At 45.6% G+C, this 26539-nt stretch overlaps 1 protein-coding gene across 12 annotated transcripts in view; it reads right to left on the reverse strand.

Annotated features, from left to right (window-relative positions):
* SPIDR (scaffold protein involved in DNA repair) overlaps positions 1 to 25810 on the reverse strand; it is a 285103-nt gene extending 259293 nt beyond the window's left edge. For 10 of the 12 annotated variants that reach the window (XR_004972557.1, XR_004972556.1, XM_036338725.1 and 7 more), the window contains exons 1-5: positions 25757 to 25810; positions 19139 to 19297; positions 17208 to 17274; positions 6548 to 6625; positions 2122 to 2306 (exon numbers count right to left, since the gene is read on the reverse strand). Coding sequence is in view for 10 of the 12 variants with exons in the window: in XM_036338725.1 (XP_036194618.1) it covers positions 2122 to 2306; positions 6548 to 6625; positions 17208 to 17274; positions 19139 to 19297; positions 25757 to 25789 (522 nt within the window). In the remaining 2 variants the exon portion in view is untranslated. Of the gene's footprint in view, positions 1 to 2121; positions 2307 to 6547; positions 6626 to 8245; positions 8367 to 17207; positions 17275 to 19138; positions 19298 to 25756 lie in introns of those variants that run through there. The other 2 variants (XM_036338728.1, XM_036338732.1) reach the window with 2 other exon arrangements.
* Positions 25811 to 26539: the final 729 nt, after the last annotated feature.

Raw genomic sequence — 26539 nt, forward strand, 5'->3', positions numbered from 1 at the left:
CAAGGCACATGCCCAGGTTGCAGGCTCAATCACCAGTGTGGGCCATGCAGGAAGCAGCTGACCAATGATTCTCTCTCTTCATTGATGTTTCTATCACCCTCTCCCTCTCCCTTCCTCTTTGAAATCATTAAAAATATTTTTTTTAAAAAAAGAATGAGAATAACTCAGGCTTCTTGACACTAACTATGGAACTAGAAAACAATGAAGCCTTCAAAATTATGAAGACAAATTATTTTCAACCTATAATTGTATACAAATTTTCAATCACATATCAAAGATGATAAATGCATCTTCTGATTTGCCAAGCCTCAAAAAATTATCTTTCAAAAATCTTTTCTTGAAAGGTCCTATAAGATATGTTCAATCAAAATGAGAATGAAAACCAAGAAAGAGGCATACGTAGAATCCAGGATTAAGTTGCTCCAAATAAGAGGAGATAAAGGGAATTCCAAGAAAGAGAATGAAGGGAGACCTGAGTAGTAATAGTCACAAAGCGGAGAGGCTGCTGAGTTCAAATTAGAGCAGCGAGAAGGTTGTGGGGAAAAATTCTCCACTAAAACAAATACAATGGTAAAAAATTAAAGTTTTATTAATGATAAGTAAAACCAGGAAAACAAAACCCCCAAATAATTAACTAAAGAAAATAAAAAGTTGTGAAGAAAAAGTAATCATAATTAATATTTGCCTTTGTTACAAATATTATGTATTCACACATATGTAATGCTTAATATTAATCTAACCAAACATGATATATATGTTCTTAAAAAATGGAGGGATGGGGAATATTCAGTGGGTAGCTGGTGGTGAAAAGTGGGTGAGGAGAAGAGAACTCAGTATTTATTAGCTCCCAGGAACAAGCTGGAGTTACAACTGAAATAGAGAAAGGCTTCCTGAATAATTAATGTAAAACTCACAGGAGAGAACCCTGATACCCAAGGACCGAAGGTGGAGACTGCATAGAGACGGATAGGAGGGGTGAAGGTGCCAAAGTGCTGGCTGGACACCCACAGATGGCAACTGAAGTCCTGGAGAGGTATCTCAGCTGTGGGGGGAGCCACTTAGAACTCTGGGATCTAATCCAATTAGTCAGAAACAGGCTTTAACACTGTCCTGCACTCGAGATTGAGAGGTGTAGAGGATCCACCTAATACATAGTTACAAACCCAAACAGACAACCATAATGAGGAAACAAAGAAACAACCTCCAAATGCAAATTCAAAATAAACAGTCCAATAAAGAGCTTCCCAGACAAAAGAAAAAAAAGCTAAAGGAGTTCATCACCACCAAGCCAGCATTACAAGAAATGCTAAAGGGATTGCTGTAAGAACAAACAGAGAGAGCAACCTAGTTATACAGAATTAAAATGGCTATAAATAAGTACCTCTCAATAATAACCCTAAATGTAAATGGAATAAATGTTCTAATCAAAAGATGTAAGACAGCTGAATGGATACAAAAACATGACCCAACTATATGCTGTCTACAAGAGACCCACCTCAAAACAAAAGACACATACAGGATGAAAGTGAAGGGATTGAAAAAAATTTTCCATGCAAATTGAAAAGAAAAAAAGCTAGAGTAACAATACTCATAGCCGACAAAATAGACTTTAAAAGCATCATGCTAAGCAAAGTAAGCCAGTGAGAGAAAGATAAATATCACATGATCTCACTCATTTGTGGAATATAATGAACAACATAAACTGATGAAAAAAATAGAGCCAGAGGGAAAAATATATTCTAGAATATGATATAAGTAATCCTGTTATTTGCAGATATTTAATATTTCCTACAAATTTTGTGATATCATACTATATTAGTACAGTTTTGGTAATGTTATTATACTTAAAACCCTTTTATTCTTGAAATATTAATGTTTACTGCATGTAATATTATTACATGTAAGATCATTTTTCTTGAATAACTAGTGTTTATTGCCCGTAACATTGTCATAAAAAATATTTATCTATGTTTAGAAATACATTACAAGCATGTTATTTAGAGATAAGGAGGTAAAGTGCAAAAGAATCCACTAGGAGTTAAAAGTTGCCACCCTTGAGGAAGGATATGATTAAGAAATGCCATAAACAGAATAAAAATTTTTGAAACAATTCATTCTTACCTTAGGAAGCTCAGATACTCTCTCTTCACTTGTCAGAGAATGACTGCTTGCACAAGAAGCACAGTCTGATATTTCCGCAGCACTCTCGCCATCTTCCGCAGCACTCTCACTGTCTTCAAATTCATTCTCATCATTAGTATCTTCCCTGTCACTGTCCCTCTCCCAGTCAACAAACTGCAGTTCATCTAGAAAATAATTTTAAACTCAATTTTATATGTTAAATACAATTTTAAACTCAATTTTATTTTTTTAATTTATTTTTTTATTCTCAAGTTAAAAAACATGTTGCTCAATAATTTAAAAATATATTAAAAGACAGTGAAAAGTATACTCTTATTCTTCTCTCTAGCCATCCTATTACTCCTAACTCTTATTCCCACTCCAATTCTCATGTATCTACTTTTATTAGTAGTTTTTGTACCCTTCTAGGGTTTCTCCAGCATGTTAAAGCAAATAAAATATAGTCAAATTTCTCCTTTCTGGTATACTGTGATCTGTTTTTTACTTAAATGATGTGCAGGTTTTTCCACATCAGTAAATAGGGAGCCATCCCAATTCTTTTCTATAATACTAAAGGCCCAGTGCACAGATTCGTGCACCAGTAGGGTCCCTCAGCCTGGCCTGCGCCCCCTTGCAATCCAGGACCCCTAAGGGGATGTCGGACTGCCGGTTTCAGCCCAATCCCCACAGGCCAGGCTGGGGACCCCACCAGTGCACATGTGCACTGGGCCTCTAATATGCCGATAAGATCTTTGATTAATCTCTTCCTGCCCTCCTCCATACCCCCTTCCCTCTGATATTCATCAGTCTGTTCCACGTTTCTATGCCTGTGCATTGAGCATCTGCCCCTGGTGGTCACTGCACATTACAGGTACCAATCGAACGGTAGCAAGGTTGCTTAGGCTTTTATATATATAGAATAGAGGCTGGGTGCATGAAATTTGTGCATAGGTAGGGTCCCTAGGCCTGGCTGGTGATCAGGGCTGATCAGTGGGGCGACAGGTGGGGCGATCAGGAGGCCCCCACTGGCACCCACCTTGGCTGGCCTGGTGCCACCTGCTCGCCAGCTCCACCCCCCACCGCTGCTGCCGCTGCCGGTCGCCTCCCTCTGTGGGGCAACCAGTGGGGTGGTTGGGGGGCCCCCACTGGCACCTGCCTTGGCTTGACTGGGGTTCTGCGGGCTAGGGGTAGCTCCTGCATTGAGCATCTGCACCCTGGTGGTGAGTGTGCGTCATAGCGATGGGTTTTTCCACCAGTTGTTCCACCATTCGGTCAATTTGCATATTAGGCTTTTATTATATAGGATAGTATTCCATTGCATAAATGACCCATAGTTTATATAATCAGTCTTCTACTAATAAAGACTTTGTCAAAGATTTTCACCCAACATTTTTTATAGATTTCTCTCAGCAGGAAAGAAACAAAGTAAATTTAGTTTTTAGTTTATTTCATAAATATTATTATCTAGATACTACCTTTGCAAAATCTTAATTTGAAAGTTAAATTATGTTAATATATTAATAATCAAATGTACCAACTCTAATTCGCTATGCTTAAAGAGATGAATAATTAAGGATAAATTATTCTCTGGGGTATAGTACATAATGTAAACCTTCCCTACATTACAAAGGCCAAGAGCTCCCTCACAGCTACTTTAGCTACTAAGCAGGCTACTAAGATATCTTGGCCCTATTTCAGAGGTTTAATAGCAACATTCTCACTTCCAGATAGAAATAAAATTAAAAATATAAAACTTACTAGCTTTAATATCTTAAGGGAATTCAGAATAAAAACAAAAAAAGAAATATTTAAGCTATAGTTAAAAGTATGAGATAAAGTAAACAAAACAAAAAGAAACAGTCTTCTTTAATCTGATACTGTTGTTCAGAACATGAGGTAAAAGTCAACTATAACAGTTTCAAAAAACTGGAGGTCCAGTCTTGGAGAAGCAGATGCATGGTGGCAATTATTTCCTCCTATCTACCATCACATTTACTCATGGAAGCTAGACACAGGAATGCATAAGAAACTCTCCCAGCTGCCAAACCATCACACCAGGGAGCCATGGAAAGCAAGGGGAAGGGAACAAGTGTCCTCAGAATTAATGCCCCTGCCACCAGTTCAACACATTTTTGTAGCATTCATTCATTCAGTCCTCTTTCATGCAATAAAATCAGGGTCTACAAAGGTCCTATCAAGCCGTTCTAGACCCTCACAATAAAATACACACACACGCACAAAAGAGAATACAGAACAGTGTTTCTAACTTGGGCAAGTTCACAGATGAACACTGATACTGCTGTAAAATGATCTATCATGACCAAGACTAACAAGACTTCACTTGGTCACAATAATTTTATGAAACAGGCAAGACAGTTGCTGTTAGACTAAAATTTGCATTTCACAGGTGAGGAAACTGAGTCTCCATAAACATTTTTCCCAAAGTTACATAAAAAATAAATCAAGAGGAAAAATTTTTTAAAGAAAAAAATATTTTGACAATTTTAACTCAGGGTTCTTCTCTGCCTTCTCAATCACAATTCTGGGCCATAAAGCCCAGAGACTCTAATCCAATACAGCTGAAAATATTGTTTTTAAAGCTCACCTAGTAATTCTGATAAGAAGCCAGGTCTAGCAACCACCAGAAGAGTACTGAAGAACACAGCATTAAAAGTTAGATATTCCTGGCTTGGATATCAATTGGCACATTTATTAACTATGTGACTCTGGGCAAGGGACTTGACTTCTCTACGTTCAATTTTCTTCTGTAAAATAAGGATACTTAGATCACAGGATCTAGCAGATATCAAAGAAAATAGCATCATATCCAGCCAAGTGTCTGAGATAAACAATACCTTGATGAATGGTAATTAAAGGTAAAAAAGACAGAGAAAGAAAGGGAGAAGAGAGAAGAGAAAAAGAGGGCAGAAGAAAAAGCTAATCAAGCAGTTGTACACATGAATAGACAATCTCCAAGGGATCATTTACTTGTTAGCTAATGGTCAACTTATTTAAGAGAAGTCAACAACTTCCTAACTCATGTTAAAGCAATTAGCTCAAAGCATCCTCCCATTCTTTAACAGTTTTGGAAACTACTGAGTATTAATATAAAAGACCTTTTCATACAACAGGACAAAATACAGTGTTTTAAATACCAGTTTTACTGAGATGTAATTCACATATCTCACTATTCATTCATAAAAACATACAGTTTTTAATAATGAAATTATGTTCTGAGATGCATGAAGACAAACCAAGAGTTATATGACGATGAATTTCATTTAACATGCTTGAAATAGCAATTATGAGTTTAAGCATAACCTTAAAATACCACTTTATCTGGCTATTACTGAAATGTCAAATGATAGTTACCAAGATGTCATACAAAGTGGCCAAAAGAGCATAGTCAGCTTCCACAAGAGCTGTCTATACAAGCAGAACCTTGACTCAGTAACTAAATAACGTGAACCATCAAAATAACAGTGAAAAAGAAGTCAAAGCTTATGTTAAAAGCATTAAAACTTTTATCTACTCTGAGATGAGCTATATATTTTAACATATGGAAAAATATCATGATTTCCATAATCTTAAGTCTGTGGTTCCCAACTGGGGTGTGAACTGCACTTTAGGGCAGCGGTCGCCAACCGGTGGTTCATGGACCACTGGTGGTCTATGAGGTCCGAAAGGTTGGCGACTGCCTCGTTAGGGGACATCTGACATCTAGAGACATTCTTGGTTGTCACCACGGGGCCTGGGAAAGCTGCTGTCACCTAATGGACAGAAACCAGAGATACTGCTAAACATCCACAATGCACAGGAAAGCTCCCATCCCAAACAAATAACTCCCTCGCTCCAATTGGCAACATGCCAGGACTGAGAAACCCCGTTCTGACTGTCAAAAGCAGGATATAATGTAAAATGCCATCAGAACAGACCTAGTAGTAGTTATACTTCCACCACACATTAGTTGCCATTGTATTTATCCAAAACAGGTTAGCAGGGAGCAATATGGGTGTAGCATTAAGTAGTTAGTTGAGAGTACTGGCTTTGCCGTCAAAGAATGCCAAAGTGGAATCCAAACCAATTTTCACATGTTCAAGCCTAAGTTGTTAACTGTAAAAATTCTAGTGGTAATACCTCTCTCTCAGAGCTATTATGAGAAACAGTAAATGAAAAAATGTTTCTAAAGGGCTTAGCCTAGACGTTGGGACTCAGTGAGATCACACATAATCAATGCTAAGTATTAGAAAAGGAATGTAACTTTTTTCCAAGATTGAACCCAATATTTAATAGAAACTAGATTTCTTACAAAATTATCAATTTACCTTCACTGGCTCCACGTTCTGAACATAAAATATTCCCATTACAAAACCTGTCTATTCTAGAATCATGTCCATTACCTCTCTCTGACTTAGAAAGTAGTTACCTTCATCTGACTGATCACTTCCACTGGAGCTCCAAGTTATATCTGTAAGCCCACTGGCACTCTTAGATGTGGTAGTTTCTGTTAAAGAAAAAGAAAATATGTAAAAAGCAATCACCTCATAGAGTTATCAGAATGAGATTTAATGCATGTTCCTTTGACGAAGTTATAAGTACACCAAATTCTGATGCTACCAGGGATAACGTCTCATGTCAGATCTTCCTGCCTACTGTTCCATGTGCAACCTGGGTTAAACTTCTCTAAAGTCATATTACAAGAAGAAAAAGAAGCGGAAATGACTGAAATAAGTTACAAAAGAAAAATGACTGGAGCACAAATACAAATTCAAAAAAAATAACCTTGAAATAATTATGGATTATATGATTTCCTTCCTAGAGTATTTCATTAAACAACAACAAAAACACAAATCAGAAACTACAAAATCAAAACTTATGTACAATAGAAATGTGTCTGTGTGCCTCCTTTGCCATACTAAGAGCCCTGGTAGCACCAGTGTGTTTAAAACACTTAACAGCAATTCTTTTCAATTAAACTTGTTATTTTGAGATAACACTAAATTAACATCTATATATATAAAACCCTAATATGCAAATAGACTGAACAATGAAACAACCGCACAACTGAACAATCAAACAACCGAAAAACTGGTTACTGTGATGTGTGCTGATCACCAGGGGGGGTCGTGGAACATGGCGGGCGTCAGCAGCAGGTGGCAGAGTGCGAAACATGGCAGGCGTTGGCCGCGGCGGGTTGGTGGAGCAGGTGAGTGGGGACACCAGACCAAGGCGGGGAGCCAGTCACCGTCATTGGGGCGAGCCTCTGGTGGTTACTGAAAATTCTTTGCTCTCGTGTGCCGCGGGCCCACCCAGAGCTCACACCTGCTGCCAGTGCCGATCCTGCTTGCACCCACTGTTGGCACGGGAGCCACTGCTCGCGCCCAGTGCCAGCCCCAATAGCTTGGTACTGTCAGTGGGTGTGAGTGGCAGCTGCCAGCCCCGATCGCCCCTGAGAGCTTCTCCACTGCCCCCTGCTCCTGATGGGAGATCGGGGCAGTGGCCGCCCTTGCATCTGCTGATGGTGCTGGCCCGGCTTGCACCCACTGCTGGCGCCGGTCCCAATTGCTCCACGCTGTCAGCGGGTGAGAGAAGGGGCGGCACCGTCAGCACGTGGGAGTGGTGGCGGCAGGAGCAGGGCTGCGAGCAGACAGGGGACCAGGGGCTGCAGCGGGAAGGACTGGATGGGGGCGTGGAGGATGGGCCAAGACCTGCCCCTGTGCCCATCGCAGCCTCACAGCCTAGTTCTTTTCAAGGTGTATGATTTCGTGCACTGGGCCTCTAGTACAGTTATAATAAACTAGAGGCCAGTGCATGAAATTCGTGCACAGATAGGGGCCCCAGGCCTTGCCAGTGATCAGGGCCAATCTGTGGGGTGACTGGCAGGGCAATCAGGGCCCCCACTCACACCCACCTTGTCCTGGTGCCGCCCACTAGCCAGCCCCGCCCCCCAGCACCACTGCTGGTCGCCATCTGTGGGGTGACCTGCGGGGCAATCGAGGTCCCAGCTCACACCCGCCTTGGCCTGGTGCCGCCAGCTCACTGGCCCCTGTCCCCCACCATGGTGACCGGTGGGGCAACTGGTGCCCCCGCTCACACCCACCTTGGCCTGGCGCTGCCTGCTCACCTGCTCCACCATCCCACCACAGTCCAGCTCTCGTCAGGAGCCATCGGGGCAGGTAGCACCACATCGCTTACTCCTGCCATGTTCCGCGCCACCCCCTGGTGGTCAGCACACGTCTAACTCCTGGTCAGTTGAACTCCCGCCCGTGGGGACAATTTGAATATTAGCCTTTTATTATGTAGGAGGATAATAAAGAAAACTCTTGTATTCCTTCCCCAGTTCCTTAATTGATAAAATTTTACAAAACTATACATCATTACAATCAGAATGTTGATACTAATACTAATCACCAGAAAGATAACTTATATTACATCTTTATTTTCACTTTGAGAGTACATGTATTAAAGCTGGGGCCAGTGAAACAAGGAAGGGCAACAGGAGAGAGACGAGGCAGGGCTGCTCTGGCTCTTCAGAAACGTTATGGGGGGAAAGTGAGCAAGGCAAAGCTGCTGCCAGCGCACCGGGCAGTGAGAGAAAAGGGGGTCTTGTGGGCACGTTCAGGGGTTTGGCCTTGGACAAGCTACCGCTACCCATTGTTCCCCTCAGAGTTTAAGAGATGCATGCCTATGGGGGAATAAAAGGGAGAAGGAAAAGGCACAGATGTGCTCCTGGGAAGAAAAGCATCCTGGGTCCTTTGTCCTAAAGGTTTTAAAGGCTGGAGGGTTAGGGAAGGTCTTAGGGGAGAATCTCAACAGAATATTCATCAAATTATGCTGATGTGCCAAAATGAGATTTATTCCCTTAACTTCATCTGTCCTTGGGTGTGTTTGGCACAAATGGTACTAATTGGGTTTCTGCTACCTATCTTCATGAGTAGGGTGATTTTAAGCTTTTTACCCTCTGATTGGGGAGAAGTGTGAACCATTTCTCTTAAGAGTCCTTGGTTACAGAAAATAGGACTTTGTAATTTACTACATGGCTATAAACTTCTTGGCCATTTAACGACATGTCTGTTTCCTTATTCCACTTGGCCTGGCTGCTAGTCTGTCTCATTCCCCCGAGAGACTTCCATCCTGAAATCTTTTAGGGGTGATAAGGGAGGACAGTGTGTATCTATTAACTGCTTCCTGCTGACAGGGCTGTGGTCCCTGCCTGTGTAGGGGATGGAAGTCTCTCGCCCTGAGCTAAAGGGCAAGGGAGTGGGATCCTAGACTGGAACAAAGAGGCTGTTAGCTGATTCTTCCAAAGTAGGAAAGGCTGGAATCCCTAAAGCATCATCATCTTGATATGGAATTGTTGTGTCATTCCAGAAGCGAAGTTGGTAGATTGCTTCATATTTCACTGACTCGATTATGTTGTCCTGAAAATAAGTCCGTTCAGTTCAATTGCCAAGTCTCATTTCAGGAGGTGGTGATGCAGATGGGCTCCCAAAGTGGGGCCTGGAAAGAGTGCCAAGACCATGTGAATAAGCAAGGTACCAGGCCATTTCTCCAAGGGGCTCTGATCAGATTCAAAGTCAATCTTAAATCCTTAAAGCTGTCTGGTGACATCCAGAGTCCCGGCATGTCTCTTTCCATCACGACATTCCAGTCAGTCCTGGTTGACAAAACCACAATTGGAAACTGGCTTTATGTGTCAGAGAAGGGTGATAAGGTGATCTGAGTCACACCACCATACGTTACCGGTGATGTTAATGACAAAATGTCACCACTTGTTACCCACGAAGCTGAAAGTTAGAGAGGTAGTAGAAGTGAGCCAGCTGGACTGTGTAGGCTTAGGAAATAAATATCTGGATTACCAGAGAATGTTACCTAAGGGGACTGTGCCAGGAGCAGGTGTGGCTCAGGCTGAGGCATGTAGGAACATGGGTTCTTGACTTCATGCAGGAAAGGTTTCACAATACGAATGCGGGTTATTTTGAGTACGTTTATTAAAGCTGGGGACAGTGAAACAAGGAAGGGCTTACAGTAGAGAGACTCAGAGGGGCTGCTTTGGCTCTAGAAGTGTTATGAGAAAGAAGTGAGCAAGGCAAGGGTGCTGTCAACTCACTGGAGAGTCAGAGAATAGGGGGCCTTGGGGACAGGATCAGGGGTTTAGCCAGGGACGAGCTACCTACATTTTTTTTTTAGATTTTATTTTTCAAATACTGTTTACATTCAATATTTTTCTATATTAGTTTCAAGTGTACAGAATAGTGGTTAGACAATTATATAATTTACTAGAGGCCTGGTGCACAAATTCGTGCACAGGTGTGGTCCGCCGGCCTGTTCCGATCGGGCTGATCAAGTTGGATGGCTAGAGGGAGGGGCCGCAGGTGGTTGGTCGGCCCGTCCCCCCATCAGGGTGGGGGGGCTATCAGGGGCAGGGCCACTGGGGGAGGGGCCACGAGCAGTTGGCCAGACCCACCCACTGGTCAAACTCCCAGTCAAGGGGACAATTTGCACATTAGTCTTTTATTATATAGGATGAGGTGATCCTCCAAATAATTCAGGTACCCTCCTGGCCCCCTACATATTTACTTCAATATTATTGACTGTACTAGGGGCCCAGTGCACGAATTCATACATCTTGAAAGAAACTGTGGGCCGCGAGGCTGTGGTGGGCACAGGGGTGGATCTTAGCCCATCCTCCATGCCCCTGCACAGCCCCTCCTGCCGCAGCACCCGGTCCCATCTGTGGGCAGCCCTGCTCTCGCTGCCGCCACTCCCACGTGCTGACAGTGCTGGTCCTGCTCACACCTGCTGACACTGCAAAGCGATTGGGGTGGTCAGCAGGTGCCAGCAGCAGCTGCTGCCTCTATCGCCCCTCAGGAGCAGGGGGAGGTGGAGAAGAACTCAGGAGCAATTGAGAAGCAGCAGGTGCGAGCGGCGGCTCCGGTGCCAGCTGCGAGTGCAAGCGGGGCCATTGCCAGCAACGGGTGCAAGAGGTGGCTGGCGGCTGCTGGCCCCGATCGCCCCGCAGGAGCACGGGGAGGTGGAGAAGCCCTGAGGGGCGATCGGGGCCAGTAGCTGCTGCTTACACCCATTAATAGCACCAAGCGATTGGGGCTGGTGCTGTGCACGGGCAGCGGGTGCGAACGGCGGCTCCGACAGCGGGTGTAAGCAGGGCTGGCACCAGCAGCAGGTGCGAGTACCTGGTGGGACCATGGCGCACGGGAGCAAAGAATTTTCAGTAACCACCAGAGGCTCGCTCTGATGACAGCGACCAGAGCCCCACCTTTGTCTGGTGCCCCCGCTCATCTGCTCCACCATCCGGCCGCACCCGATGCCCACCATGTTCCGCGCTCTGCCGCCTGCTGCCAATGCCTGCCATGATCCGCGCGTGCCTCCTTGTGGTCAGAGCACGTCATAGTGAACGGTTGTTTGGTTCCAGTCTATTTGCATATTAGCCTTTTATATATATAGATACTCTACAATGTACTTAATTTCCTATGACTATTGTATTATTGCCAACTTGTACTTCCTAATCCCTTCACCTTTTTCACCCAGGGCCCCATTTCCCCTTCCATCTGGCAAGCAACAGGTTGTCTCTCTCTGCACCACTGTATTCATTTCTGTTTTGTTTGTTTGTTCACTTATTTCCCCCCTTTGACTCCACATACAAGTGAAATAATATAGTATTTGTCTTTCTCAGTTGGATTTGTTTCACTTAACACTTTCTAGCTCCATCCATGTTGTCGCAAATGAGAGGATTTCATTCTTTTTCATAGCCGAGTAATAGTGCATTGCATGTAAGTAACTCATCTACTTTATTCACTCTTCTCTTGATAGGGACTTAAGTTGATTCTGTATCACTGCTATTATAAATGACACTGCAATAAACACAGGGGTACATATTTACTTTCAAATTTGTGGTTTGGGGGTTTAGATATATACTCAGAAGTGAAATTGCTGGGTCATGATGTAGTTTACCTTTAACTTTTTTCAGGAACTTCCATACTCTTCTTCATAGTGCACTGTTTGCCATCTAATTTACATACTCATGAACAGTGCACACGGGTTCTCTTTTCTCCACATTCTCACCAACACTTGCTGTTTGTTGATTTACTGATTCCTATTCTGACAGGTATGAGGTGGTATTTCATTGTAGTTTTCATCTGCATTTCTCTATGATTAAATGACATGGCGCATTTTTTCCTGTCAACTGGCCATCTGTATGTCTTCTTTGCAGAAGTGTCTATGCAGGTTCTCTGACCATTTTTTAACTGTTTTGGGGGGTTTTATGGTGTTGTCTGTCTTCTTTATAAATCTTGGATATTAACCACTTATCAGAAGATTTCAATCTTTATTTTATAGACTTGTTTTGTAGTCTAACAAGGTCTATCCTAGAAAATGTTCCATGTGCACTTGAAAAGAATGTATATTCTGCTGCCTTAGGGTGGCAGATATTCTAAAAATATCAATTAAGTCCATCTGGTCTATGTGTTCTCTAAGGTCGCTGTTTCCTGACTGATTTTCTGCCTGGGAAATCTATCCATTGATGTCAATGAGATGTTACTGTCACCTACTATGGCTATATTACTGTCTCTCCCTTTATATCCATCAATATTTGCTTTATATATTTAGGTGCTCCTATGTTGGGTGCATAAATGTTTATAAGGGTTATAGTCTCTTGTTGGATGGATACTCAACATTCCTTTATCATTATGTACTGTCCTGCTTTGTCTCTTATTATAGCCTTCATTTTTATGTTTTTTATGGTTTTTGTGTTTTTTTCTATATAAATTCAAACCCAGCTTCTATTTTTTTGTTACCATGTGCATGAAATATTATTTACCATCACTTTGTTTTCAGTCTGTGTCTTTCGATCTGAAGTGGGTCTGTTGTAAAAGGCATATATATGGGTCTCGTTTTCTTATCCACTCAGCTACCCTATGTCTTTTGATTGGAGCACTTAATCCATTTACATTTAAAGTGATTATTATTGACTAGAGGCCCAGTGTACAATCAGGGCCAATTGGGGCCTTCCAGCTGCCAGCCAGGGACTCCCTTCCCTGGCTGCCGGCTGGTGCCTCCTTTCCCTGGCTGCCAACCAGGGCCTTCCTTCGTTCCAGGCTGCTCCCTGGTGGTCAGCGCATGTCATAGCAAGCAATCAAACTCCCGGTCTCCTGTTCGAACTTCCGCGGGGACACTTTGCATATTAGCCTTTTAAATATATAGACTAGAGGCCCGGTGCACGAAATTTGTGCACTTGGGCGGGTCCCTCAGCCCAGCCTGCACATTCTCACAGTCCGGGAGCCCTTGGGGGATGTCCAACTGACGGCTTAGGCCCTGCTCCCTCCAGCAGTAGGACATCCTTATTTCTGCTGTGGAGGCGGGAGAGGCTCCCACCACCACCGTGCTCGTCGGCCATGAGCCTGGCTTCTGGCTAAGTGGCGCTGCCCCTGTGGGAGCGCACTGATCACCAGGGGGCAGCTCCTGCATTGAGTGTCTGCCCCCTGATGGTCAGTGCGCATCATAGCAACCGGTCATTCCGCCGTTCGGTCGATTTGCATTATTAGCCTCTTATTATATAGGACAGATATGCAGTTGTTGCCATTTTGTTATTCATTTGTTCCTCTCTTTTTTCTTTCTTCTTAAAGAATTCCCTTTAACATTTCTTATTATACTGGCTGGGTGATGATGAACTCCTTTAGCTTTTTCTTGTCAGGAAAGCTCTTTATTTCTCATTCAATTTTAAATGATAGCCTTCCTGGGTACAGTAGTCTCAGTTGTAGGTCCTTGCTTTTCCCCACTTTGAATAATTTGTGTCAATCCCTTCTGGTCTGAAAATGTTTCTGTTAAGAAATCAGCTGACAGTCTTATTTGAGCTCCTGCATCCTGAATAACTGCCATATGAGAACACAACATGACGGTGTGTATGTACCAGGAAGTGAGAATCTACCTGACACCAAATGCACTGAACTGCCAGCCTCCAAAACTATGAGAAATAGTATTTCTGCTGTTTATAAACTACCGATTCTATGGGTGTTTATTTCTGTTGTTGTTAGTAGCCTGAATAGACTAAGACAGGAAGTTATCACTATTTATGTGATTATATAACAAATTCATGAAATTCATAAGCCTATGAATTATAGACACTTAACTATAATATTTATATAAGTAAAATCATTATACATAATTTAATAGTCAGTAAATATTCATACAATTTCTTCTCTCACCTTCCCATCTTCTTCATTTCCTCCTGTTTTAGTTTTCTCTGGTTCCCATTGTCTTTTTTTTTTTTTTGCACACTTTGCAAAAGTATGTTCTACCACTTCTACTTCCCAGCTCTGATAAAAATATTGCTTCCACACCCTAAAATTTCTGTTAGTAGTTTGGCTTTAATACTTTAGATGCTATTTTTAAAATGAGCCAGTTCTAAGAAATACCTTGAGTCTGTTTTATCAACTTTTTTGTTAAATTATCACTACTTTCTTGCTTTAATAAGCTTCTTATATGCTGGAAGTAAAGTAATTATCCTATATAATAAAGAGCTAACATGCAAATGGTTGTCATGCCCTCACGCCATCACGTAGTAAAGGCTCAGATACTCAACACTGGGGAGAGAGGAATGGGGACCAGCCAGGCACAAATGAGCTCACAAGAGAAGAATGGAGACCAGCCAGGCACAGATGAGCTAGCAAGAGAGGAATGGGGACCAGCCAGGCTGCAGCCCGGGAGAGGGACAAGCCACCCGCTCCATGGACAAGCCGCACACCCTGCAGTCCCGGGCGCCAGCGGCTGCACCTGAGCCTGCGGCCTGGGAGAGGGACAAGCCACCCCCCACACGGTGCCAGGCGCCAGCACCTGTGGCTGCGGATCAGGTGAAGCCACCCGCTCATGGTCCCCTGCGGCTGTGGCCGGCCCGGATGAAGCTGGCCCAGGTCCCGGGTGCCTGCGACCAGCCAGAGGAGGGAATCCTGGGTCCCGGGTTCGAGGCAAGGCAGAGGCAATTAGGAATGATAAGGCCAGCAGGGGAGCAATCAGGCTGGTACGGGAGCAGTTAGGGGTGATCAGATAGGCAGGCAGAGGTGGTTGGGGGCAATCAGGTAGGCAGAGGTGGTTAGGAGCAGTCAGGCAGACAGGCAGAGGGGTTAGGGGCAATCAGGCAGGCAGGCGAGCAGTTAGGAGCCAGCAGTCCCGGATTGTGAGAGGCAGTCGGACATCCCCCAAAGGGTCCCGAATTGGAGAGGGTGCAGGCAGGCTGAGGGACCCCACCCCCCTCCTCGAATTTCATGCACTGGGCCTCTAGTATATTGATAAAAGATCTTTAAGCCTTTAAGAATGTATTAAGTATTCTACAATACAGAATGTATAGCAGAGTGAGTCAAATATATACTGATGTAGGGAAATCATTGTAAAACATACTTTTGTAATTAGATAAAAGGTAGCAGCTTATTTAATATTTCTTTCTCTAAGTTTAACTATACTTAAAATGTTCACAGAAAGATATAAGCCACATCTATAAAATACTATTTTCTCCATACAATATATTATGATAGTTTAGAAGTCAGAATTAATTGATCTTTGAATATCATAGCCTTTGGCACTAATAAGAAGAAAAGTTAAATTCTAGAGATCCTATAGAATATTATGGTATTACAAAAAGATGTGTGCCAGTTTTCTTTTATAATATAGAATTTTAGGAATTTTTTAAAATTTGATAAATTTTATTTTCATTTGCATAAATTTTAGTGAAATAATAATATCACTTAAAGTGTTCAGTCTCTTATTCACAGTTTTCCCACTCTGCAGAATTCTGAACAGGCTTTCATATCGTTCATTTGGCCATTAGACATAATAGCAATTGCTGCCATTGACGCATTTGAACTAAGCATTTGTTTTTTTAGCTCACAATAATCCAATGAGGCACACATTCTTATTCCCATTTTCCAGATACAAAAACTAAGGCAGCATGTTTCGCTTGCTTTCCCAAGATCACAGTCAGGACAGTCAGGATACCATGGGCCAGATGAGATCCCCACTCTCCCTGCCCACCCACAGTAACACTGAGTGTAGCAGCACAGCCAATGACCTACCTGATACCTAACCCCTCTTCTTCCTTACTAACAAAACCCCAATTTTATTTGAGTAGCAACATACATGTTTAAAAATCCTTAATTTCACTGAATTCTCTTTAGGGGAGGTGCCTCTATGTAATAGGTTATGGCCAAACCTAGAGGTCCTGGAGAGGAAATTCCTTCCCAGATGAAAAGTTCCCTTGGAGAAAATCCTCAAACCCTACATTATTCCCAAGAATTGGGCCTGGAGAATTCAGCTTCTACCTCTTAACCACAAGAACAACCCCACACTAATGCTACAGAATTCAGAAAGAGCCTGGCTGCCTGGACTTCTTGTGACAGAAGATAAATTCAACCCCATTTCTTCAAACACTCTAATATAGTTCCCCACTATTTGTAACTGAAAGCCTTCCCTAACTAATTTGTCAAGTAAGAATTTCATTGCCGCCACAACCGGTTTGGCTCAATGGATAGAGCATCGGCTTGCGGACTCAAGGGTCCCAGGTTTGATTCCGGTCGAGGGCATGTGCCTTGGTTGCGGGCACATCCCCAGTGGGGAGTGTACAGGAGGCAGCTGATCCGTGTTTCTCTCTCATCGATGTTTCTGACTCTCTATCCCTCTCCATTCCTCTCTGTAAAAAACCAATAAAATATATTAAAAAAAAAAAGAATTTCATTGCCTGAAGTAGGTCATAATTTTATTTCACAAATCAGACAGTGTTTAAAACCATGGAGCTATGAGTCTGAGCTAACCTACTGGGCTCTGTCAATGAGTAAACCCAGAAAGGGCACACAAAAAATTTTAATGCTTACCTATAGAAGGCAGGACAAATGGGGCAGATAGTGACAAAGGTGAGAGACAGATTTCTCAAAAAACACCTGATTACAGTGTTGGGATGCTTTTAAAGCATGAATATATAGTCTATTCAAACTATGTAAATAATGTTTTATAAGAGGGAAAATAAATCAAGGAAGAATATATTATCCTTATACTTTTCTGTCAAGAAATCAACAAAATATTACCTTTTTTGGGACTAGCAAACAATTCAAGGTGCTTCTCTATAATAGTCTTCTTTTCAGCTGCTAATGACTGTAGGCAGATAATAAAAATAATATTAACAACAACAATGTAGTAATTTATGTGATAAGGGCTAAAAACCAATGATATTTTGTAAAATATTCAAAACCTTAACTACATCCTCCTTAACGTATTCCTCTCTGTTTTCCTTTACAGTCGGGCCTTGACTTAAGAGTTTAATTCGTTCCGTGACGGAGCTCGTAACTCTAATTACTCATATGTCAAATCAAAAAGTGAACGAGACAGACAGTGATGCTGGGCTGATGTTGTGGCGTTCACTATGACGTTCGCTGCGCCAACCAGCGGTGGGGTATCTGAAGCTGGCTCATAACCCAAATTTTAGCTCGCAACTCAAAGCAAAAAATCGGCCAAGAGACGGCTCGTATCTCAAAAAACTCGTTAGTCGGGACACTCCTAAGTCAAGGCCCCACTGTATTTATATTTACCAATAATTATTTCCAAAGTACATACTCTTCATATATTATAAATGTATTTTTATATTTTTCCTGAATCTAAACAGAAAGCTGTCTAACATTTAGTTTATAATAGTATTGCTCCATATTGTACTTCAAAGTTACATTTACAAAAAATAACCTGAATATCTCATTATATATCTGAATATATAAGCATTGCATAATTATACTTCTTGTAAAGAGGATGCTCAGTGCTCTTCTGAAAATACTCTTCTCAGAAAATTCTCAGTAGGTATCCTTCATATATATATATATAAAAAAAAAAGAATAAAGGTTTTGCATGGCATAAAGAGGTGAATACTAACATGCCACAACTATTAAAGGAATTCAAGGATGAGAAAAAAATGTAATATGGTTTCCTACTATATCATGACAGTATTTTCAAAGAAAACAAGAAAGGGAATTCCAAAGAAATAAAAGTACAGTGGCCTGAACACGTAGATCTAAACAATTTTACTATAGTAAACCCTCAAGGTTGCAGTCTTCAATTTAACAGAATTTGGATTTAATGAACAAAACTTCCGGTCTGGATGTTGTTTTAAAACACCCTGTTAATTTCAAACTGCTTTTAACCAACATTTGCTTGTAATTAAATTAACAGTTGTTGTTTTTTTAATTCACTATTATTTTTAACAAATTTTAGTGAATAGACTGTATTTGGGGAAAAAACACTATAGTAATTTTGCCAACACAAATAAGGATTACATTATCTACAAATATAGTCTACACTAGAGGCCCGGTGCTCAAAATTTTGTGCACTGCGCCACCCAGCGCAGTATGTTACTGTCATCCCTGCAATAGCTGAGCTCGCCAACTGAGAGCCCGGCTGCTGGCTGAGTGGCGCTCCCCCTGTGGGAGCGCACTGACCACCAGGGGGCAGCTCCTACATTGAGCATCTGCCCTCTGATGGTCAGTGTGCATCATAGCGACCAGTTGTTCCACAGTTTGGTCAATTTGCATATTAGGGTTTTATTATACAGGATATTTAAATCCAAGAGTCACCACTCACAGTGTTTGGCGAGTGATTAGCACGGGATCATGCCGCATTGCACATTGCTTGTTGTTGCGTGGTGTGACTTTCTTTAACGTGTGCCAGCCAATGTCCTGAGGCGTGCTAAGCCATGCCCCAGCCGTGTGCATTTGTTTGCTGGTGATGATTGGTAAATGCATGCATTTACTAGACCTATTCAGTATAAATTTAAAAATTATAGTAATACGTACAAAAAACTTTTCTGTGAAATTAAACTTTTCATACAAGCTTTAATTAAACAAACATGTCTACAAAAGCAAAAACAGATAAACTAATTTGTCAATTTTTTAACATGTACATTCGAAAACCCTACTTTATTATTATAACGAACTTTCAGCTTAAAGGACACCCCTTGCCCGAATTAGTACTTTACCCGAGTCCCAGGAGAATCCTGAAATCCTTCTTCACACCTGAGCCATGCTTCTGCGAGGGAGGCAGTGGCCCCCACTGCCCTGAGGCCTGCTCTTCTGGACTGCGGTGGACACTCTCCCGGAAAGGAGGGGTATTCCACAAGATCCCGGTTTCTTTTTCTCTGTAGTGATAATTTTTAAAGAAAAAAAAAATCAACTTCACTAAGTTGACAATTAACAATATGGAAACCCAGAATGGCGATGGTGAAGGCATATTTTTTAAATGTCTCTGAATCCCCATGTGAAGGAGTAATGTGACAGCAAAACCAAAAGTACTGAGACAACAATTACAACTTGTCGACAAAGTCCAAAACACAAATGGGTCAGAATAAACAATCCAGCCTCCAAACTCATGCATGGTATCATATCCGAAAGGCAAGAAGCTGAGAGAAGCAACGAAGGGCCTGTGCACAAAGACAACCGGTGTTCACTACAAAGTGGAGCAGGCGACCTGAGAACAGTATCTGCAAAGGGGTGGGAACAAGGTCCCAACCAAGATCCGAAGGGGTGGGGCAGTCTGGGTACTCAAACAACCAGTAACTGGGACCACCTCCCCCAAAAGGGCCCAATACTGAGGAGAGAACTGCTGGTAGTCCACAGTGGAAGCCAAGTTCCCGTAATGAGCCTTAACGAGCAATCAGCAGGGACCTGAGGCTGTGTGGCTGCGCCCCCCTGCCTGGTGGGGCTTAACAGGGGACCTCAGGCCACGCCCCCTGCCCCAGTGCCAGGCTGGGAGACCTCGGCCGTGCCCCCCACCAGGCAGGGCTTGACGGGGGACCTCAGGCCACACACCCTGCCCACGGGGTTTGATGGGGAACCTCAAAGCAAGCCCCCACCCGAGCCCGGGCCAGGGGACCTCAGGCCACAACCCCACCTGGCGGGGCTTGACAGAGACCTCAGGCCGCGCCCTCCGCCCTAGCACCCAGCCGGGGGAAACCTCAGGCCACGGCCCCCTGCCCAGCAGGGCTTGACGGGGGACCTCAGGCCACGCCCTCCACCCTAGCACCCAGCCGGGGGAACCTCAGGCCACGGCCCCCTGCCCAGCAGGGCTTGACAGGGGACCTCAGGCCATGCCCCCCCTACCCCAGTGTCGGGCCAGGGAACCTCAGGCCATGACCCTGGCCCCATCGCCGGGCCAGGGGACCTGAGGCTGCACCCCCACCCAGTGGGGCTTGACAGGGGACCTGAGACTGCACCCCCCGACCCGGCACCAGGCTGGGGGACCTGAGGCTGCGCCCCCACCCCACCTGGAGGGGCTTGACGGTGGTGGGGCCGGCCGGGTCTGGGTCTTACCCAATGGGGGTGGGGCCGGCCAGTTCTGGGTCTCCTGCATTTTCAAAGTGCATGTGGGTGGTGGGCGGGGACTTGACTCTGGGTCCCACAGCACACCCCAGACTTTGACAGGAGGGAGATTTTCATATGCATTTTACTAATTTTCTTTCATCTCTGACACTTCTATTATTGAAAAAGGGCAAATAGCAATATTAAAATATTTCCTCTAATTCCTCTAATTCCCTTTTAATGTGCACAAATTTCGTGCACCGGGCCACTAGTGTTGAGATAAAAGTCAAAATTGAAGTAAGAGGCAGACTGTGTAACTTCTATTTTTAAATGGGGTGTTTAATTATGGAAGGCATAGTTAATAATGTTAATATTGTTTTAATGACTTTCATTTATTTTTTCAGCCAATAAGAAGCAAGAAATCCTGTTGCCATAGCCAAAATCTGATAATTCCTCCTGTTATACAAGAGTTACTCTGTTGCTGTATTAAAAATGTCAATGCACAACAGGTATTAAAATTCACCTGTATTTGCTTGACATCTTTTGTTTTAAAATATATTTTTATTGATTTCAGAAAGGAAGGGAGAGGAGGAGAGACAGAAACATCAATGATGACAGAGAATCATTGATCGGTTGCCTACTGCAAGTCCCCTACTGGGGATCCAGCCCACAACCCCAGCAAGTGCCTGTTAGGTCTGGTCAAAGAATTGAATCGATACCCCCTCCCCTGGGAACTGACCTTCAGGCCACTTCACAATGGACATTCCACTTGCTTAGACCACCACATCCCACTTGCTAAGACCATTATCTGCCGCCCCCCCGCAACCCCCCCCCCCCCACACACACACACACACACGTCCCAGAATCCCGACCTGCACAGAGAATTCTCCGCCCAGAAAAAGCCCACCAAAAGTCCTTTAAAAACCACTGACTCTCGTCACTGGGGTGCTGGAGCCATCTGGGGCTCAGCCACCTGGTGTGTGGATGATGGAATAAATTCGCAATCCCTCACCATTCTGGCCTCGTGCGTTCCTCCTTTGGCAACCCTAACAGCGCCCTGACCAGGAATCCAACCATGACCTCCTGGTTCACAGGTCGACATGCAATCACTGAGCCCTCGTGGCTGGGCTAGTTGACATCTTTTAAGATCTCTCTCCAAACTGCCTCAATAACCTCTCCCATCAAAGACTGGTGAGAATATGTGGAGTTTTCCTTCGTGTGTGAGTAACACCTATTAAGAAGGATAGTAAATAAAAGCAAATGATAATTTTTAAACCTTAAGGGCAATTATTGCAGTGTTGAAATGCAAGCTAGCACCTACATACACTGCAATTAGTAATGGAACAGCAAACTCGAGAAAACAAAACCTCTCCTTAAAAATAAAAATATCCCAGCCACGGCACTAGAAATAATAAATAAATAAATAAATAGATAGATAGATAGATAGATAGATAGATAAATAAATAAATAATATCCACTGGGGGGTAGGGGAGACCAGGGGAAGGTCTGGGGGGGAGGGGGGCGGAAGGAGACATATGTAATACTCTTTGTAATACTTTAATAAAACAAAATTTAAAAAAATATATCATCATCTAAGTCACAGTGGCATTCACATATGTGCCTGAATAGTCACCCTTTCTCTGCACTGTTCTAGCTCTTGGCTTTGTTCCCTTGCAGAGCAAGGGTGACTTGTCCCTACAACATGTGCTACACCAGCTGCAGCTTAGCCCAACGCCCACCAGGCATTACCCAGTGGCTTTGCATTCCTCAGCTCCCCCCTTGACTGCGAAAGCTACATAACATGATAGGAAACCCGCTAAAGCTGGTTTCATGGGTGTCTTGAGATTAATATCTTTTTCAGAGATCCCGCCCGGGAAACACAAATCCTCCGCTTTCCAAACAACAGCTGCCCTAGAGCAGCGATTTTTCAGCTGCGCCGCACATGCTGGTGTGCCACCCAGCGCAGTATGTTAATGTCACCCATGCAGTAGCTGGTGTGCCACCCAGCGCAGTATGTTAATGCCACCCATGCAGTAGCTGGTGTGCCACCCAGCGCAGTATGTTAATGTCACCCATGCAGTAGCCGGTGTGCCACCCAGCGCAGTACGTTAAATGTCACCCATGCAATAGCTGGTGTGCCACCCAGCGCAGTATGTTAATGCCACCCCTGCAATAGCTGGTGTGCCACCCAGCGCAGTATGTTAATGTCACCCATCGCAGTAGCTGGTGTGCCACCCAGCGCAGTACGTTAAATGTCACCCATGCAATAGCTGGTGTGCCACCCAGCGCAGTACGTTAAATGTCACCCATGCAGTAGCTGGTGTGCCACCCAGCGCAGTATGTTAATGTCACCCATGCAATAGCTGGTGTGCCACCCAGCGCAGTATGTTAATGTCACCCATGCAGTAGCTGGTGTGCCACCCAGCGCAGTATGTTAATGTCACCCATGCAATAGCTGGTGTGCCACCCAGCGCAGTATGTTAATGTCACCCCTGCAATAGCTGGTGTGCCACCCAGCGCAGTATGCTAATGTCACCCATGCAATAGCTGGTGTGCCACCCAGCGCAGTATGTTAATGTCACCCATCGCAGTAGCTGGTGTGCCACCCAGCGCAGTATGTTAATGTCACCCATGCAATAGCTGGTGTGCCACCCAGCGCAGTATGTTAATGTCACCCCTGCAATAGCTGGTGTGCCACCCAGCGCAGTATGTTAATGTCACCCATGCAATAGCTGGTGTGCCACCCAGCGCAGTATGTTAATGTCACCCATGCAATAGCTGGTGTGCCACCCAGCGCAGTATGTTAATGTCACCCATGCAATAGCTGGTGTGCCACCCAGCGCAGTATGTTAATGTCACCCATCGCAGTAGCTGGTGTGCCACCCAGCGCAGTATGTTAATGTCACCCATGCAATAGCTGGTGTGCCACCCAGCGCAGTATGTTAATGTCACCCCTGCAATAGCTGGTGTGCCACCCAGCGCAGTATGTTAATGTCACCCATGCAATAGCTGGTGTGCCACCCAGCGCAGTATGTTAATGTCACCCATGCAATAGCTGGTGTGCCACCCAGCGCAGTATGTTAATGCCACCCCTGCAATAGCTGGTGTGCCACCCAGCGCAGTATGCTAATGTCACCCATGCAATAGCTGGTGTGCCACCCAGCGCAGTATGTTAATGTCACCCATGCAGTAGCTGGTGTGCCACCCAGCGCAGTATGCTAATGTCACCTATGCAATAGCTGGTGTGCCACCCAGCGCAGTATGTTAATGTCACCCCTGCAGTAGCTGGTGTGCCACCCAGCGCAGTATGTTAATGTCACCCATGCAGTAGCCGGTGTGCCACCCAGCGCAGTATGCTAATGTCACCCATGCAGTAGCTGGTGTGCCACCCAGCGCAGAATGTTAATGTCACCCATGCAGTAGCCGGTGTGCCACCCAGCGCAGTATGTTAATGTCACCCATGCAGTAGCCGGTGTGCCACCCAGCGCAGTATGCTAATGTCACCCATGCAGTAGCTGGTGTGCCACCCAGCGCAGAATGTTAATGTCACCCATGCAGTAGCCGGTGTGCCACCCAGCGCAGTATGCTAATGTCACCCATGCAGTAGCCGGTGTGCCACCCAGCGCAGTATGCTAATGTCACCCATGCAGTAGCCGGTGTGCCACCCAGCGCAGTATGTTAATGTCACCCATGCAGTAGCTGGTGTGCCACCCAGCGCAGTATGCTAATGTCACCCATGCAGTAGCTGGTGTGCCACCCAGCGCAGTATGTTAATGTCACCCATGCAGTAGCCGGTGTGCCACCCAGCGCAGTATGTTAATGTCACCCATGCAGTAGCCGGTGTGCCACCCAGCGCAGTATGCTAATGTCACCCATCGCAGTAGCTGGTGTGCCACCCAGCGCAGTATGTTAATGTCACCCATGCAGTAGCTGGTGTGCCACCCAGCGCAGTATGTTAATGTCACCCATGCAGTAGCCGGTGTGCCACCCAGCGCAGTATGTTAATGTCACCCATGCAGTAGCTGGTGTGCCACCCAGCGCAGTAGGTTAATGTCACCCATGCAGTAGCTGGTGTGCCACCCAGCGCAGTATGTTAATGTCACCCATGCAGTAGCCGGTGTGCCACCCAGCGCAGTATGCTAATGTCACCCATGCAGTAGCTGGTGTGCCACCCAGCGCAGAATGCTAATGTCACCCATGCAGTAGCCGGTGTGCCACCCAGCGCAGTATGTTAATGTCACCCATGCAGTAGCTGGTGTGCCACCCAGCGCAGAATGTTAATGTCACCCATGCATTAGCTGGTGTGCCACCCAGCGCAGTATGTTAATGTCACCCATGCAGTAGCCGGTGTGCCACCCTGCGCAGTATGTTAATGTCACCCATGCAGTAGCCGGTGTGCCACCCAGCGCAGAATGTTAATGTCACCCATGCAGTAGCTGGTGTGCCACCCAGCGCAGTATGTTAATGTCACCCATGCAGTAGCTGGTGTGCCACCCAGCGCAGTATGCTAATGTCACCCATGCAGTAGCTGGTGTGCCACCCAGCGCAGAATGTTAATGTCACCCATGCAGTAGCCGGTGTGCCACCCAGCGCAGTATGTTAATGTCACCCATGCAGTAGCTGGTGTGCCACCCAGCGCAGAATGTTAATGTCACCCATGCAGTAGCCGGTGTGCCACCCAGCGCAGTATGTTAATGTCACCCATGCAGTACTGTCTGTGCACGTGCTCCGTGGCCAGACCCCGGGCAGACCCGATATAATGGCCTGGCCGCACTGAACCTCAGACTCCCGTCCCACAGAAGTAGGAAGGGAAAGAATCGGGAAAAGTTAGGGGCAGCATGGAGAGTGCGGCAACAGAGATTTGGGGGTCGAGGGGGTGGGTGGAAATGACAGCAGAGCCACTCCAGTGCACACGCCGCTGTCTTGGTGAGTTACACGAGTCAGAAAAGACAAATAAAGAGCCACCAAACACCGGCGAGGGCAACTGTAGCGCACACGCTGGTTCCAATCCCAAGTCCGAGCAGCGCCTCGCTTCCGTCCGCCCTGGCTGGACCCCTGCCTCGCCCCGCGCAACCCCTCCCCGGACCTCCCCCCGCGGCCGGGAGGTGCGGCTCCCTCAGCCCGCGCTCGGGAGGGGCGACCTCGGGAGCCGCAGCTTTGCCCGGACCCCACCAGCACCGCACCCGCGCCTCGCCGCTACCAGGCCGGGCCAGTCCCGGGGTGGAACCCGAGCGGATGCGCACGGAGTTCCCGGGCGAGCGCTGAAGAACGCGCGGCGTCTGCTCCGGACCTCGGCTTACCTTCGGGCCGCGCGAGCCCCCGCGGCCAGGCATCTCCGCGCCCGCCGCCCCGCGCCCAGCCTCCCCGCGCGGCGCCCCGCTACAGCCGCCGCACCGCGCGCCGCAATTGGCTGGCGAGAGGGCGAGGGGCGGGGACTCTCTAGACGCACCGCCCAACCAGCCTGTGCGTCGTAGCGCGCGCTGTGATTGGAGAGCAGTCGGGCGTGGGGCGGGTTTCTCTGCCACCCGCGTTTTCTGGGCATGAATGGGCTCCCGGCGGGGCTGTGAGCCTGGGCGGGAGGGTGCGTACCCGCCAGTCTAAGGCGTGCTGTGCGGCCAGTCCAGCCTCCTCGCTGGGCTCGGGGTTCTGAGCGCACTCTGAGCGGGCCACACCGCTGACCATCAGGCTCCCGGTGGGGGAATTGCTGGGCCGGTGCCTTACCGGAGGGAGGGTGGGTCGGGGGTCCGCCTCCAAGGGTTGTTTTCCAAGAAAGCTCATTTGTGGTCTATTTTGTCAGGCGTCAGTTGACATTAAATTAAAATAACATGAACACCCGAAGTAGGGTATGAATTCAAAATGAATACTTAAGGAATGGTTAAACAAACATGGAACCCCCTAGGCTGCAAGTCTTTAAGAAAGCTTTTACTGAGCCTGGCCTGCGGGTCTCAGGGGTTGAGCATCCACCTAAGAACCAGGAGGTCACGGTTCTATTTCTGGTCAGAGCACACGCCCGGTTTATGGGCTCGATCCCCAGTGAGCATGATTCTCTCTCGTCGTTGATATTTCTATTTCTCTCTCCTTCT

This window comes from Myotis myotis, unplaced genomic scaffold, assembly GCF_014108235.1.
Source record: "Myotis myotis isolate mMyoMyo1 unplaced genomic scaffold, mMyoMyo1.p scaffold_m19_p_16, whole genome shotgun sequence".
Taxonomy (NCBI): Eukaryota; Metazoa; Chordata; class Mammalia; order Chiroptera; family Vespertilionidae; genus Myotis; species Myotis myotis.